At 40.1% G+C, this 15892-nt stretch overlaps 1 protein-coding gene across 1 annotated transcript in view; it reads right to left on the bottom strand.

Annotated features, from left to right (window-relative positions):
* The window catches only part of UTRN (utrophin), a 594030-nt gene that overhangs the window by 435161 nt on the left and 142977 nt on the right, over window positions 1–15892 (bottom strand). Inside the window, exons 14-18 of the mRNA XM_074948548.1 lie at window positions 14288–14389; window positions 9370–9477; window positions 8601–8780; window positions 7080–7249; window positions 2869–2992 (exon numbers count right to left, since the gene is read on the bottom strand). Of these exons, the coding sequence (XP_074804649.1) occupies window positions 2869–2992; window positions 7080–7249; window positions 8601–8780; window positions 9370–9477; window positions 14288–14389 (684 nt within the window). The remainder of the gene's footprint in view (window positions 1–2868; window positions 2993–7079; window positions 7250–8600; window positions 8781–9369; window positions 9478–14287; window positions 14390–15892) is intronic.

The raw sequence follows: 15892 nt of genomic DNA, 5'->3' as shown, positions 1-15892 counted from the left end.
GTCACAAAAAAAGTGAAAGATTAATCATAGTAGCAGGATACCAAAAATAAAAGGTGACCAAAACAGTCTGGTGGGCCAGTGATGATGAGATGTGGACCCTTTCATATATGAATTCCAATTCAAACCTGAAACATGCAGCATGTGACTAACTATTTAGCAGCCATTCAGTGTCCCATGGGAAAGTGACTTTTCAGTCACTTTTTAATTCATATTAAAATACAGTAAAAAGTACAGTTGGAAATCTCAGAAGAGAACAGTGGGGTGAAGGTAACAGCCCACTTACTCAGCAACACAGGCCAGCAAGGGCACACCACTCTACACTCTCTGTACTGGCTCCCCAGGGAATATTTTATTCCCTGCATTTAAAGCCAACAAGCATTTTCTCCCAGTGCCAGTTGCAAGAAGTTGATAAAACACTGCAATTTTATTCCTAGTGTTGTTGTAGCATTCTTGGTTTTTTGTTTGATCCATGTTTATTAAGTTTAGTCTAAGTCAAATTCAGCCAATGGGTAGAATTTCCTGGCCTTTTATTCTTGAATGCTTAACTCCCATGTTCTTTTCCAGTTAATTGTGTGTGCCTTAAAGGGCCTCATTTTTGGTCTCCTAAATGTCTCTGGAAAACTTTCATAAATTCACAGGAGTAGGATTTGGCCCCAAATTAACAATAAGTGAACAGTGTTATCCGCTGAGTAGAGCTAACTGCAGTAATTTACACTGTGAGCTGCAGAAGTTGGTCCTGCAGATGTATGTAATTCTGTTAAAGAATGCGTCAAATCCCGTGAAATCTGAAGCTTCCAATTTGCCTAGAAAGTAGATATTGCAGATGCAAGCTTCTCCATGTTGCCCTGCCTACACATTTTTAATTTGTTCTTTGGAGAATGCCCTGATGCTTGCAAGATCAGGGCTCCAGGCGCTTTTATTTTTCCCTCTCTCGCCATACCACACATCATTAGACGTGAAACTGTTAATTCTTTCAAATAACTGAAGTTTCTTTTCCCTCCTACCATTTCCCCCAAAAAAGCTTCTTTAAAAATAATTGAGTAATGAGGGAAATCTGAGTTGAATTAATGAGCTTTCAAATGTGGTGTGAAGGCAGAGAGATTCATGGTCATTTTGATACATTCTGGGAGTGAAGTCTGCGATAGATGCTGGAGGTCTAGAAACCTGCCCTCTGTACTAATGGGTGTATTGCTCCAGTGTGATTGTGTAGAGGGAGATGGTTCCTCAGATAACCTGTGCCAGCCCTGTGGAGAGCGCTGAATACCAAAACCTCAACCTTGAATTTAAATTTCTTAAATCGAAACTGTCAAAATCATTTCCCTTCTTCCTTCCTTTTTATTTTGGGGGCAGGGGACAGTAATTAAATTATTGGTTCAGATTGGCTTCTTTAACTTATTAGTAAATATAGGGCCAACATTTTGAAACTGGAGTGGCTCCATCTTCCTTCTTAGCTCTTCTCTCGTTTCCATTTCCCAACATGTCCATTGTGCTCAGGTCAAACAGCTCAGCTAAATAACCCTTCACATCCTTAACCCACATTTCACTGGGGTTTTTTTATTTTTAAAATCTCACACACACACACACACCAGGAACCCCCTCGCTACTCCCTCTTGCGCCATCCATCTACCCCTCCTTCCAGTTCCCCCTCAAAATAAATCTTCTTGAAGGGATGCACAAGCCACAGTCTAAAATTCAATTAACTTTTTAATTATAATCCCTCCTGATGCATGCCAGTGACCTCACAGACTTATTGTTTGCACACTCATCCTTTTCTCCATCAACTCTTCATGTTTGTCACCCTCTTCTACTCCTGTCTGAACACAGACTCCAAGCCTGCAATTGACAACAGACAGGTGGAACTGCTACACTTCCCTGGAACCCTTACTTACTTAAATGGGGCTCCACAGGGGAGCATGCCGTCTGTGTGCTGTAAATTGCAGAATTGGGATCATACTGTAAACTCTTCTGGGCAGGGATTGTTTTGTGAAGAGCCATGCACATTTATGGAGGTTTATGAATAAAATAATAATAATAATACTAGCAGCAGCAGCTATAACATCCTTCCATATAGCCTCAATGTCATCTTTTTGCACTGGAGGCTACTCAGAAGTGAGCCTCCTTCTGGAGACTTACATATGCACATTAAGATTCCACAAGCAGATTCAAGTACTGCTAATATTCCAGTAAGCTTTTGCAAAGACAATGCTTTTAAAAAAAAAAATGGTGACCAGGATTAACTCTTCCAATGGCATGAATCCAAGACAGAGGAGGCATAGCTCCCACAGGGTCTTGTAAATTCTACACTGTCTCACAGGTTGGTGACAGTTTTATAGCAACAGTACTGTATAAAGCATATAATTACAGGGACTCTGACCTATGCTAAGATTCTAAGTAGTAAGATTCCAATTACTTTAGCAATAAAACACTTCAGGCTCTTCTGAGGGATAGGGTGGGCAGAGGGTATGTCTCCAGGGGATTGTGTGTAGAGACTGCCCACAGCTGTATACTTCCCCAAAGTTTCTTGAGTTTTCAATCAGTCCCCATCTCCAGTTGTCAGCCATGAGGCCAAAATAAGTAGCCAGATAGAAAACACAATAATCCTCAAGAAATGCACTTATTACTATACTGAAGATAGATATTAGCAAGAAAAAAAACCCAACTCCCAGTAAATCAGTAAGCATGACCCGACAGCCACAATATCGCTTATAGCCAATCAGAGAGTTCCACATTTGCCCAGCATTCTAGAGCCATTTAACAATGGGACTTAATCCACAGAAACCTCTCAGATCTGACTGTACCACCAACTGATAGCAAGCAAAAACTGACACAAACTATTCACTGGAACATCCTTCCATCTTCTCAGTTTACCTTCAACTTTTCTTTCACGTTTGCAGTCTCTCTCATCTTCTTGTATTCTTTGATCTCTATGGCCTGAATGGCAGTTTTTGATTTCAAAATCCAATTCAACAGCTCAGCATTTTCAGCATCAAACCTGGTTTAAAAGGTCAGACAAAATTTTTCATCTTTTTTTTCCCCATTCAGTCATTGTGTCTTTTATTAAGTTCTTCAGTCATTGCGTCTTTTATTAAGTTCTGCACGTTCCTCCATCAACACTGAGAAAGCAAGGTGGCACACACACATTCATGTATTTTCACATTACTGTCCTACCACAAGTAAGCAGCGACAAACCTCACTGCTTACAGGTTTCAGAGTAGCAGCCATGTTAGTCTGTATTTGCAAAAAGGTGTACTTGTGGCACCTTAGAGACTAACCAATTTATTTGAGCATAAGCTTTCATGAGCTACAGCTCACTTCATCGGATGCATTCAGTGGAAAATACAGTGGGGAAATTTATATACACAGAGAACGTCAAAAAATGGGTGTTTTATCATGCACACTGTAAGGAGAGTGATCACTTAAGATGAGCTATTATGAGCAGGAGAGTGGGGGGGGGTGGGGGGGGGCAAACCTTTTGTAGTGATGATCAAGGTAGGCCTTTTCCAGCAGTTAACAAGAACGTCTGAGCAACAGTGGGGGGGGGGGGGGAATAAACAAGGGGAAATCGTTTTACTTTGTGTAATGACTCAACCACTCCCAGTCTCTAATTCAAGCCTAAGTTAATTGTATCCAATTTGCAAATTAAATTCCAATTCAGCAGTCTCTCGTTGGAGTCTGTTTTTGAAGTCTTTTTGTTGAAGAATAGCCACTTTTAGGTCAGAAATCGAGTGACCAGAGAGATTGAAATGTTCTCCGACTGGTTTTTGAATCTTATACTTCTTGACACCTGATTTGTGTCCATTTATTCTTTTACGCAGAGACTGTCCAGTTTGACCAACGTACATGGTAGAGGGGCATTGCTGGCACGTGATGGCATATATCACATTGGTAGATGTGCAGGTGAACAAGCCTCTGATAGTGTGGCTGATGTGATTAGGCCCTGTGATGGTGTCCCCTGAATAGATATGTGGGCACAGTTGGCAACGGGCTTTGTTGCAAGGATAGGTTCCTGGGTTAGTGGTTCTGTTGTGTGGTGTGTGGTTGCTGGCGAGTATTTGCTTCAGGCTGGGGGGTTGTCTGTAGGCAAGGACTAGCCTGTCTCCCAAGATTTGTGAGAGCGATGGGTCGTCCTTCAGAATAGGTTGTAGATCCTTAATAATGCGTTGGAGGGGTTTTAGTTGGGGGCTGAAGGTGACGGCTACTGGCATTGTTATTTTCTTTGTTGGGCCTGTCCTGTAGTAGGTGACTTCTGGGTACTCTTCTGGCTCTGTCAATCTGTTTCTTCACTTCAGCAGGTGGGTATTATAGTTGTAAGAATGCTTGATAGAGATCTTGTAGGTGTTTGTCTCTGTCTGAGGGGTTGGAGCAAATGTGGTTGTATCGTAGAGCTTCGCTGTAGACAATTTTTTCATGTTCTGTGTGTATATAAATCTCCCCACTGTATTTTCCACTGAATGTATCCGATGAAGTGAACTGTAGTTCACGAAAGCTTATGCTCAAATAAATTGGTTAGTCTCTAAGGTGCCACAAGTACTCCTTTTCTTTTCACTGCTTACAGACTCTTTATTAAACTGCCACAGTGAAAACCATATCATCATCAACTTCCCTTGCAGGAACTTTGATGCAATGACACCATTTGTTTTCTCATTTTACAGATACCTTACAACACATGACATAAGGTCCTATAGGATGCATCTTACAATGCTATAAGCATAAGAATAGGTTTCCCTAAAACAAAACAAAATTAAAAATATGAATGAGACAACTAAGGACTATTTTTTCTCCAAACTGTAAATATATGTAAAAAATACATATTAGCTTAAATGAAGAACCAGCAGCTGAAGAACTACATAACAATAACTCAGAGAGCAGCTGGCAAAAGCATTATAAATGATCAGCTGATTGAGAAATATCTTATAATCTGGCTCTTCAGCTACACTAAGGGCTTGTCTACATAGGAAAGCTAAGCCACTATCAGCTAAGGTGTGAATTTAAACCAACATATTTATACCAGAATAGCTCACCATAAGAGTGACTTTTTTAGGTTTAGTTTAAACCATTTCCAAAGTGACAAATTAAACAAGAAAAAAATAAAATAAAAAACAAACAAACACCCGTATAAGGCTATGTATCGGGACTATACCAGTTTAACTATATTGGTTTAAAGTCACACTTTAGATTATATCAGTATTACTTTCCCATGCAGAACAACAGCCTGTAATTAACCCAGTGAGAAACTAATTCCAGCAAGTTACTGTTAAGTCAGTCAAATTGTTCATGGAAGAATTTGCAGGTTTCCTGCCATTGTTCATTTATTGGCTCAAATGTGTGTTGCCGGGAAGTGGCAAAAACATCAACTGAAAGTTTAACCTGTTTTTTCCAACTCCATTCTCCGATACAGCTTTAACACTAGTAAAGGGAGATGGTAAAATGAGGCAGGATCAATCACTGCCTTAAAAAGCAAAAACAGTTTACACAGCATCATGAACCTCTAATTCAAGAACTGTAAACAGAGAAGGATGATCTTATGGTTAAGACATCAGACTGGGACTAAGGTGCTCTGGATTCAATCAGACACTGCGCTACAGACTTGTCAGGTGACTTCAGACAAGTTCCTTTATCTCTCTGTGCTTTAGTTCTCCATCTTTAAAATGGGGATATTTTAAGCTATAAAAAGATACAGCTACTTCTTACCATGTGTAGGAACAGCATCTATCACAGTAAAGCCCTGCTCTTGGCTCAGGCCTCTAATATTAATAAAGTACAGAAGACAAACCGCTGACTGGTCAAATAAACTATTGAATTTTTCAAAATAGAGAGTAAACGGAAAATGACATGGGTAAGACAAATGCATGCACAGCATCTACTCTGTTCATTTATCTTGACCATAGTAATTTAGTTTTTGTTACAATATTTCATAAAGGACACTAAAGTACATTTTGCTAAAACACACCACGCACCCAAATGAGTTCCTCGCAATGAGACCTCAATACCTTCTGGTCTCTGCTATTAAATATATAAGAAGGCTGGGGGCAGACCACCAGTTTTTCTGTCCAGATAGTTGCGACAATGTATTTTAATGCAATTACAAGTAAATAATAAATTAATAAATTATATATTCCTAAATAAAATAAATATTACTTGGCACTTGTGTGGTGCTTTTAATCTAAAGATCTAAAAGTGCTTCACAAAGGAAATTATCTCCATTTTTCAATGGGGAAACTGAGGCACAGAGAGGCTGAGCACCACATTTTTCAGCAGTCTTGAGCACCCAGAACTCCATTTGAAGTTAATGGGATCTGCAGGTATTCTGTATCTCTGAAAACCAGATGGTCAATGGACTTCCACAAAAACCGCACAGTGAAGCAGTGACAGAGCTACAAACAGAACTCAGGTCTATGAGAAAATGTCTTCTAAATAAATAAATAAATAAAATGGAGATAAATTCACTTTTTGAGTGGTGGAAAAATTCATGATTATTCGTTACACACCAATTTCCAGAAGGTTCTGTGTAACATCTTTAAACCTTTGCACAAGTGGAGGTGCAATGCAGAGCATACGTCACTGTCAGAGATGGGGACCTACCAAGTATAATTGGGGCCCGCACTTATGTGAAAACAACAGATATTTCTTTTGAATCACTGGCAGTTTGGGGGGGAGGGGGCGAGCGGAATCAAAAAAAACAATTGTGTCAACCTGAAACAAAATGTTTGGCAAATCAAAAAGTTGGAAAAAAAACAGATGATTTTTGAAAACTCATTTTTTAAAACTTAGTTTTGAAATTTACTTGAAATTTTTTAAAGAAGTCATTCTGAATCAAAAATTCAAAACACATTTTGTTTTAGCTTTTCTTTTAAGGTTTTTCTTCCCCCGAACAAACAAATCTACAAGTTTGCAAAACGTTTTGGTCAACCCAAATTTGCATTTTTTGTTTAAAAAAGTTTTGGCTGAAAAATTTCACCCAGCACTAGAGGTTATAGATATTTCTTACTTGCATAAAGACAATTTCATATATAAAGACTAAGGAAAATAAGTTTAAAATATTGTCTAGTGAGTAACAAATACCAATAATGCATTCTTACCTTTTTTTTGCTGCAATATCCACGGGTATCTGCCTTTTCTTTGGTGGTGGAGGTGGTGGTAGTTCCTGTCTGGATTCTTTTATCATTACCTGCTCCTTTACAGAAATCATTTCAGTATCTGTCTTCTGTGAAACTTGGGACACTCCAACATTTCCCACAGCCTGTGTTACCTACACAAAAAACGATTTAGCAAATAGAGTTTATACTTTACGGGACAAATTCTGTGTAGTTTTCCCCCCCACCCCCCAATCAATTACATTTACATGTCATTCAAACCCATTTAATAGTAAAATTAAATTAAATTAAATAGTAAAATCACTCTCTTTTAGACCTTCTCATCTGTAGATCTCAAAGCACTTCAACAAAAGAGTTAAGTAATATTATCCTAATTTTTCCAGATGGGGAAACTAAGCATCAAAATGCTCAAATTGACTGAAAGTTTGTAGCAGATTGAGTAAATATAATCAACAAAGCAAATGACAGATTTTCATTCACTGGTAAAAACTAACACTTGGAGGAGGAGAGGGGAAGGAGGAAGAGTTGTTGTTTTTAAGTATAACACAGAACTTTAATGTTTATGCTGCCAGTTCATCGCAACTAGACTCCAACTATGCAAAAATTGACATGCAATCCATAGACCCATTGGGAGTCTATTGACTTTACAGGGCTTTGGACTGGACTCATGGGAGTGCTCTAGACAGTTAAAGTTAAGCACGTGATTAAGTCTTTTTCAGAAATGTGGCCTAGCTCAGTACTTCTCAAGCTATCTGATGTAGGGAACTGGCATTTTTTTTTTTTTCCAATGTGCGCGCAGACCGGCAGTCGATGGCTCGTGGACCAGCACTGGTCCACCGACCACCACTGAGTCGCACTGGCCTACCTTACTCATCACTTCTTACTAATGGGAGTTTTGTCCAACTAAGAAATACTAACTGGAGCCCTAAATAGCAAGATATATGTTGTAAACATGCAAGCTTTGCTCTTATTCTTGCATGCCAAAATAAATGTTTACTTCTATAATTTCAATATATCATGGTAAATCTGAGAAAATGTTAAGAAAAAAATTACACTGGTCTAAATTCAACCTTGGTATGACTCCATTTACTTATTTATTCTGACTTCTAAAGTATCACCAATTCAGCCAATCTCAGCACCCTTACAACAAAAGTTCACATAATCAATAAAATTCCAAACAATATAAAATAAACTATTTTGCCCACCAGTAAAAGATAAACATATTAATAAGCCCTCCCCCAGCCCCAACCTGAATGGAAGAAATTGAGCCCCACACAGCTGTGTCAAAAAGGTTAACAAATTTGGGCTCTGACAGACCAAGGGAAGTTCACAGGAATTACATCAGGGATTAATTTAGACATGAGTAACTGAATGAACCTTCCTTTACCAAAACTGGTGCCAAAGGCTTTGCTGAGCAATTCTGTCCATGGTGGCAAAGATTTTTATTTTTTTGAGTATATGGACACATCTCGAAGATTGAAAGACAATTTAATATTGTTTGCTTACCTGATTAGAGAAGTCCTCAAGCTTCTGAACTAAGCTGTCCCACCTCTGAGTTAGTTCCTCCAAATCACTGTCAATTTTCTTTGAAGCCCTGTTATTCCCAAGGAGCTGTGCCACATCCTGACCAACCTCACTTAGCTGATCTAGCATGTGACGCTTCATTCCCATATCTTCCTTCAAAATCTGACATTTAAAAAAATATATATATATATATCACTTAAAGATCCCAAATATTTCCCCACCCCTTCCCAGATTTTACTCAGTTTTTCTCTTTTAATTTCATAGACAAACTTATCCCATGATCTACATGAACTATGTGTTTTAAAAACAATTCTTTATCATGCAACAAGAGAAAGAAATTCATAAAAAAATCTGCCCCAGAATCAGCTATTATATTGCAGAGTATTCAAGAGTACATATACTCCAAAATTTAGCATAGGTCTTAGCTAGCACTAGGAACTATGGAAAGTGTCTTTTATTGTCTTCAGTGAGACAATGAGAACTGCTGACCACAGAGGCAACTGGTCATAATGCGGCACAGAGAACCAGAGTTTGCCACAATAAGTTAAATACTCAAAACAGATGTCATTTTACAAAGAAAGAACTCCATGAAGGACTTTGACACACATAAGGAGGGAAAAAGTGTGGTCTGATTTTCAAAAGGTGCTGAATGTTCACAGCTCCTACTGACATCAAATGAAGTCAAGCCAAAAACATGTTACTTATTCATGTTTTCTAAATTGACAGGGAAGACCAGGATACCAATACTCACAGCCAGTTTTCGAACATTCACACTCAGCTCTGTTTGATCTCTGAAGTTCCTTGTTTGGACTTTATTTAAAGCCTCCTCTTTTTCAGTTAACCAAGCTTTCAACAAGCACTGAAGAGGAAAAAGAATACAGCACTTCTGAAACATACTACAGTGTCAAACAACTCATGGCAAATTCCTCCTTTCAGATCTTCCTGTTAGATCACACCACCACTGTTCTGCAATCCTTACACGCATCAAATTTCTACTGGCATTAATAGGAGTAGCACACATGTAGGGATAAAAGAATACTAGATTAGCTATCTGCCAGAAATTCAGCCTAAATTTACAAATTATTATACCAGAGTTAAATGCAGTGAAATATTTAGAATAATCCATTTTCCTTCTCATCACTAGCAGGCCCAGTGCTCCAAAAATCTTGCTCTCAGGACCTGTCAGTGCTTCTAGCCTTGGCAGTTTGTCACAACCAACTTTCAAATCACATGATTCTAATTACCAGCCTTGAATCTTTCTCAACTTCAACTGAAACACAGTTTTAGCAGGCAATGCCTCACAAACTGCTAGAGACAGACTGACACTAAGGATACACTACTGTCGAATATCACAGATGAGGGGTGCTCTAACTTTTTCATAGCATGGAGCACATCTTTAAGGAGAAACTGTCTCATGGCTCCTCCTCCTCCCATCTCATCTGGAATTGTGAAGACCACTGTCCTTCCTCATCAGTGGTCAAATACCATCGTTGTGGTAACCACAACAATGCCTTATGTGAAAAAATGTTAGGAATTTATATTAGCTTCTTTTAATATAATTTAACAGCTGGAAGCAATAAGGAGCTGCCCATGTCCCATCCAACATTCCATGGACCACAGTTTAAGAACCACAGGGACACAGGGGTTTTTTTGTTTGTTTTAAAGCAGCCCTAGTAGTTCACTGGACATTAGACTATAAAACGGTCACCAGGATCCTCCGTCTAGCTGTGCAGTTTTGGCATTGGCCCAGGACTGATTAGCAACTCCTGGACCTAAGACTACTTTAGTTTTCCCTTCCCATATAACCTGAGTACATAAATGTATAGACAGGAAAATATACAGGTGATGAAAATGCCATAAAGTATGAAAGAACGAAGCCACACCACCACATATTCACTGGAAAAATTAAGCTGATGTTCCAGCCAACACACTTTATGTAACTGAGTTAAGAAGCTGTTCAACGTGAATGATTAATCTCTGCTAACTTAGCTGACAATGATAACCCGCCTCCATAAACTGAAACAATATAATCATTACAGTGCTAAGAAAGGAATGGCAATGACTGAATAATGTGTTTCCTGAGTGGTAAGAATTATGCTGCCTCGGCAGTTAGGTGTCCAAAGATTCTTTAGACACAGTCACCAAAAGACTGATGCATCTCTGTTCATTCGTCCAGCTGCCTGGTGCAATGGTGGAAGCGACAGCAGCTGACTGATCTAAAATATTTTTCTCAATGACAAATATTTTCCTGGAACTTGAAATTAGTTCTAACTTCAGTATTTCTAGTTAACTTAGTTTTCCTGGAACATATTAAGCTTGGTAGTTACAGAGGACTGATCCCAAGCCAGTACCTCAAACTGAAACAATTGTTGCTTTAAACCACTTAATTATTTCTTCAGATGAAAGGACATTTTGGTAAAACACTGACATTTCCACATCATCACACTCACTATATTTCAAATATACAGTAAAAAACCTTCAAGGATTTTTCACTTTCAGAGTCACACAGTTCATGTACATTATGTAAAATACTTGCACATGGAGACTCACGTGTAAGTTGCACTCATTTCCACTGATTAAGCTGTTCCCATTTCCCAGTTAGCAAGCAATCCTCCTGAATGCACATCTGATAAGAACTGCACTTGCAGCTCTGCAAGGACCAGAAGCACATTCACATAAGCTACTTTGACATGGCAGTAGTTGAGGGCCTGTACCCTGACCTGGAGTGGCTCCTCTGTTCATCTCCTTGACTCAGATATAAGCCTACCCCACACAAAAACTGCCATAAAATTTTGCTCTACATTTCTCTGCTTATACAAGAATATATGTATGACATTTGAGAGACCAGTTTCTAAAACCAGCAGAGTCATGCTAGCTACAATCAGGATTAATGGTAGTCTATAGAAAACATTACTATAACATGGTTCTCAGATGAAAAAAATCTCAGGCCTGGTATACACTACAGAGGTTAGGTCAACGTAAGACAATTTATGTCAACCGAGGTCTGTAAGCATCTACACTAAAGTGTAGTTCCCACTGACGTAAATTGCCCCCTATCTTAGCTTAACTTCACCTCCGTGAGACGCATTGCGTTATGGTTGACGTAGTTAGAGAAATGCAGCGTCTGAGTAGGCACTGTGTTACTTACATCACCTGGTGGCTGTCAGCCCTGTGCAGGGCTCACAGCTGGAGCCGTCCCCATCCCAGGGCTGACAGCTCAGCAGCGGGGCTCCAGCTGTGCGTGCCCCACAATGCCCCACACAGTTAAGTCGGTGGAAGCACTCCTGGGGAGGACACGCACCACCGACAGAGGGGGCGTAGTGTGGACATAAACCACCTCAGCTGCACATCAACCCAACTTAGGTTGACTTAATGGCACTGTATAGATCTGCTCTCTAGTCAGAGAAGCCAGGCTGGAACCCTGCTAGCTACAACGGGATAGATACCATTGTTCTACACCCACCAGCCATAGGACCCAAACAGATTTTATTTTTCATAGACGTGAATAAACATATCTTTATTCTTTATAGCATTTCATGCCGCTATTTAAGAATACCAAGCTGCCAAAGTACTGCCCAACTATTGCTATTAAACAGGACTACAGAATAAGCACTAGCTCTCAAACAAGGGCTCTGACTATCACAGCTGAAGAAAGCACCCAGTGTGGCTGTTTACGCTAACACTTAAATTGTTATTTTTAACATGCTGTGCAAATAAACCTAAGTGTAGTGTCACATCAAGTAGGCTTAAACTCATATTGCCATCTCTTTGTATCTCAAAATTATGTAAATATTGAGATAGGGCACGTACCTCATTCTATTAAAGTGCCTGTTTTATTTTATATCCATAACTGTAAAAATATTAGTCATAGGATTGATTAGTTGGCTGCAAAACAATGTGTTTGTGTGAACGCTGGCAGCACATAGAGCACATTTGGGAAAGATTCTAGAATTACCAGGCTGCCAATGAGTTAGTGATTCACTCTTACTTCGCTCTCAGGGTCAATGACCAACAGTTTCCATTTTACTCCATTCTTGACCGGTCTTAACCGAAATAAAACAATCTGTTATTTAAATACTGTTTTACAGTTTGAATATAAATCAGATACAAATCCTTTAACTATCTCACCATTACACAGACAAACATGCACTCATGGGTGGCAGGTATAATAGGCAAGGGGAGGGTAAGCCACCCCAAACCCAGGCCACGGCCCCACCCATGCTCCACCCTGAGGCTACATCCTGAGACTGCTCCCTCACTCCCCTAAAGCTGGTGGGGGATCAGCTCAGGCCGGTGGCCTGGAGCTTGGCCGGCCTGCAGCGGGCTCGGGCGAACTGGTATTCGGGCCGGCATCTGGGGCAGGTGGGCCATGACTCATCTCAGCTCCTCCAGCCACAATGGAGGGGAAGAGTGGCAGAACGGGTGGGGCTAGCCTCCCCGAAGGCAGTTTCATGTGCTGTCCATATATACATGGTTAGCTAACAAGACAGGAGAGTCCAATGTCCATGGGGTCCTAAGTTGACAAATTATCCTCAACACTCCACAAATATTGATCCTGCAAGATAAGATGCTCAGAACTGCATTGTGATGCAATTACTTCTATATTAAAAAGTCACTGGGAATGCACACTGATATTATTATGAACGAGGAGTAAGGATTATTTATTTTAATAATGCAAGAAAAATGAAGCTGGAAAGCAAAAATGTGCAACTGATAATTTTATTTTCTACAACACTTCACCTGTGGAACACACTGGCACAATATATTACGGCAAAACAATCATTTTAATTTTTTAAAGGATTATATATTTTTACAGTTATGAATACCACTACATTGGACAGGATAAAAATGTGCGAACTCTCATGCCTAGACTTAAGAAACTTCTTCCTCGGGGGCTTGAATAAAAGGGTCACTGTGTTCAGGAACCCAAACCAGAATGACAACAAAATCCAACTCCACAGGGCTGTTTTCTCCGAGAGCAGTTAGTCCTTCATCAGAAAAACAAAACAAGAAAAGAAAAAAAAAAAAAAAAACAACAACAACAAGCTCCTTCCAGGTTTCCCCAAATCCTCCTTTGTATCAAGTGGAGGAAGAAGAGCAACCTGGTCCCCTTCACCAGGCCCCAGTCCAATCCTCTCCATTGGAGATGAAGCTCCACTCATCTCTCACTGGCAAACCCTCTCCACCCTGATTCATTGAAAATCTGAGATACTTAATGGCTTCTCTTTCATAAGGCACAGCTCTTTGCTCCAATCTTCAATGTATTAGTTCCCAGTTTCCTTTATTTAGTTCTGAAACCGCAGGCAGTTCTTACTACATGGACTTTTGATCTCAACAGAGCAAAGGGATTTAATTACTTCATGATTCAGCTACTAACAGGTAGGTATTGTATCCTACCACATCACATTATTGTTCATTATCAGGGTTTTAAAGTTTCCTCAGGAGCATGGTAGAGACAAGGTACTGGACAAGATTGGTCTGAGCCACTACAGTTATTCCTACATTACTTTTATGTACAGGTTGGCAGGTCCCAAGGAGAAGAGATTAATTTTGCATCTTGTGGCAAATAATTTTACAGCTGAAAATTTTACAGTTTGACAAATGTTTTCGGTAGTTACAATTGTAATGAGTTAGAATCAGAATTTTGGGATATTTGCACAGCTTCCTACCTGCTCTTCCACCAACTCCTGCCACAGTATCTGAATGTCTTGCAGCTTCATCCAACGTTCCTCAGTCCAATGACAAACTGCTGTCCAACGCTCGCCAAGTCTCTACAACAACAAGAAATGTGAATGAACATTCAGTCACACTTTGAAATGCATAAAAAGCTAGATATTCAAACACATGATTTTCTCTAAATCTCTATAACCTCTTTCTAAAATGAAAATTATCCAAGCCTAGAATTGCAATTATTGTTGTACATAAAGTCAAAGGAGGGAACTTTTAAGAGTCCTCAACAGGTGGCCTAACTCTGAAAATCCCACGTTTTACTATCTCTTGTTTTAAGCCAAGTAGTAGTGTTTTTAATGTAGGACATTTTGGGGAAAATACTTTAAAAACTACAAGAAGTTATTTAGGCAGTACATAAAAAGGTCAACTCTTCAAACAGCAATACACTTTACAACCAAATTTCACATGTACATATCAACCAAAATTACTTATACAAAAGAGAAGGTAAAAACAACTACTGTGAATCATAGAATATCAGGGTTGGAAGGGACCTCAGGAGGTCATCTAGTCCAACTCCCTGCTCGAAGCAGGACCAATCCCCAACTAAATCATCCCAGCCAGGGCTTTGTCAAGCCTGACCTTAACAACTTCTAAGGAAGGAGATTCCACCACCTCCCCAGGTAACACATTCCAGTGTTTCACCACCCTCCTAGTGGAAAAAGTTTTTCTTAATATCCAACCTAAACCTCCCCCACTGCAACTTGAGACCATTACTCCTTGTTCTGTCATCAGCTACCACTGAGAACAGTCTAGAGCCATCCTCTTTGGAACCCCCTTTCAGGTAGTTGAAAGCAGCTATCAACTCCCCCCTCATTCTCCTCTTCCCCAGACTAAACAATCCCAGTTCCCTCAGCCTCTCCTCATAAGTCATGTGTTCCAGTCCCCAATCAATTTTGTTGCCCTGCGCTGGACTTTTTCCAACTTTTCCACATCCTTCTTGGAGTGTGGGGCCCAAAACTGGACACAGTACTCCAGATGAGGCCTCACCAGTATCGAACAGAGGGGAACGATCACGTCCCTCGATCTGCTGGCAATGCCCCTACATATATATCCCAAAATGCCATTGGCCTTCTTGGCAACAAGGGCACACTGTTGACTCATATCCAGCTTCTCATCCACCCTAACCCCTAGGTCCTTTTCTCCAGAACTGCTGCCGAGCCATTCGGTCCCTAGTCTGTAGCGGTGCATGGGATTCTTCTGTCCTAAGTGCAGGACTCTGCACTTATCCTTGTTGAACCTCATCAGATTTCTTTTGGCCCAATCCTCTAATTTGTCTAGGGCCCTCTGTAACCTATCCCTACCCTCCAGCGTATCTACCTCTCCTCCCAGTTTAGTGTTATCTGCAAACTTGCTGAGGGTGCAATCCACACCATCCTCCATATCATTTATGAAGATATTGAACAAAACCGGCCAGAGGACGACCCTTGGGGCACTCCACTTGATACCGGCTGCCAACTAGACATGGAGCCATTGATCACTACCCGTTGAGCCCGACAATTTGGCCAACTTTCTATCCACCCATTACTTTTGCATAGTTCCACAAA

Source organism: Natator depressus, chromosome 3 (assembly GCF_965152275.1).
Source record: "Natator depressus isolate rNatDep1 chromosome 3, rNatDep2.hap1, whole genome shotgun sequence".
NCBI classification, from domain to species: domain Eukaryota; kingdom Metazoa; phylum Chordata; order Testudines; family Cheloniidae; genus Natator; species Natator depressus.
This window is presented reverse-complemented; position numbering and strand designations above follow the sequence as displayed.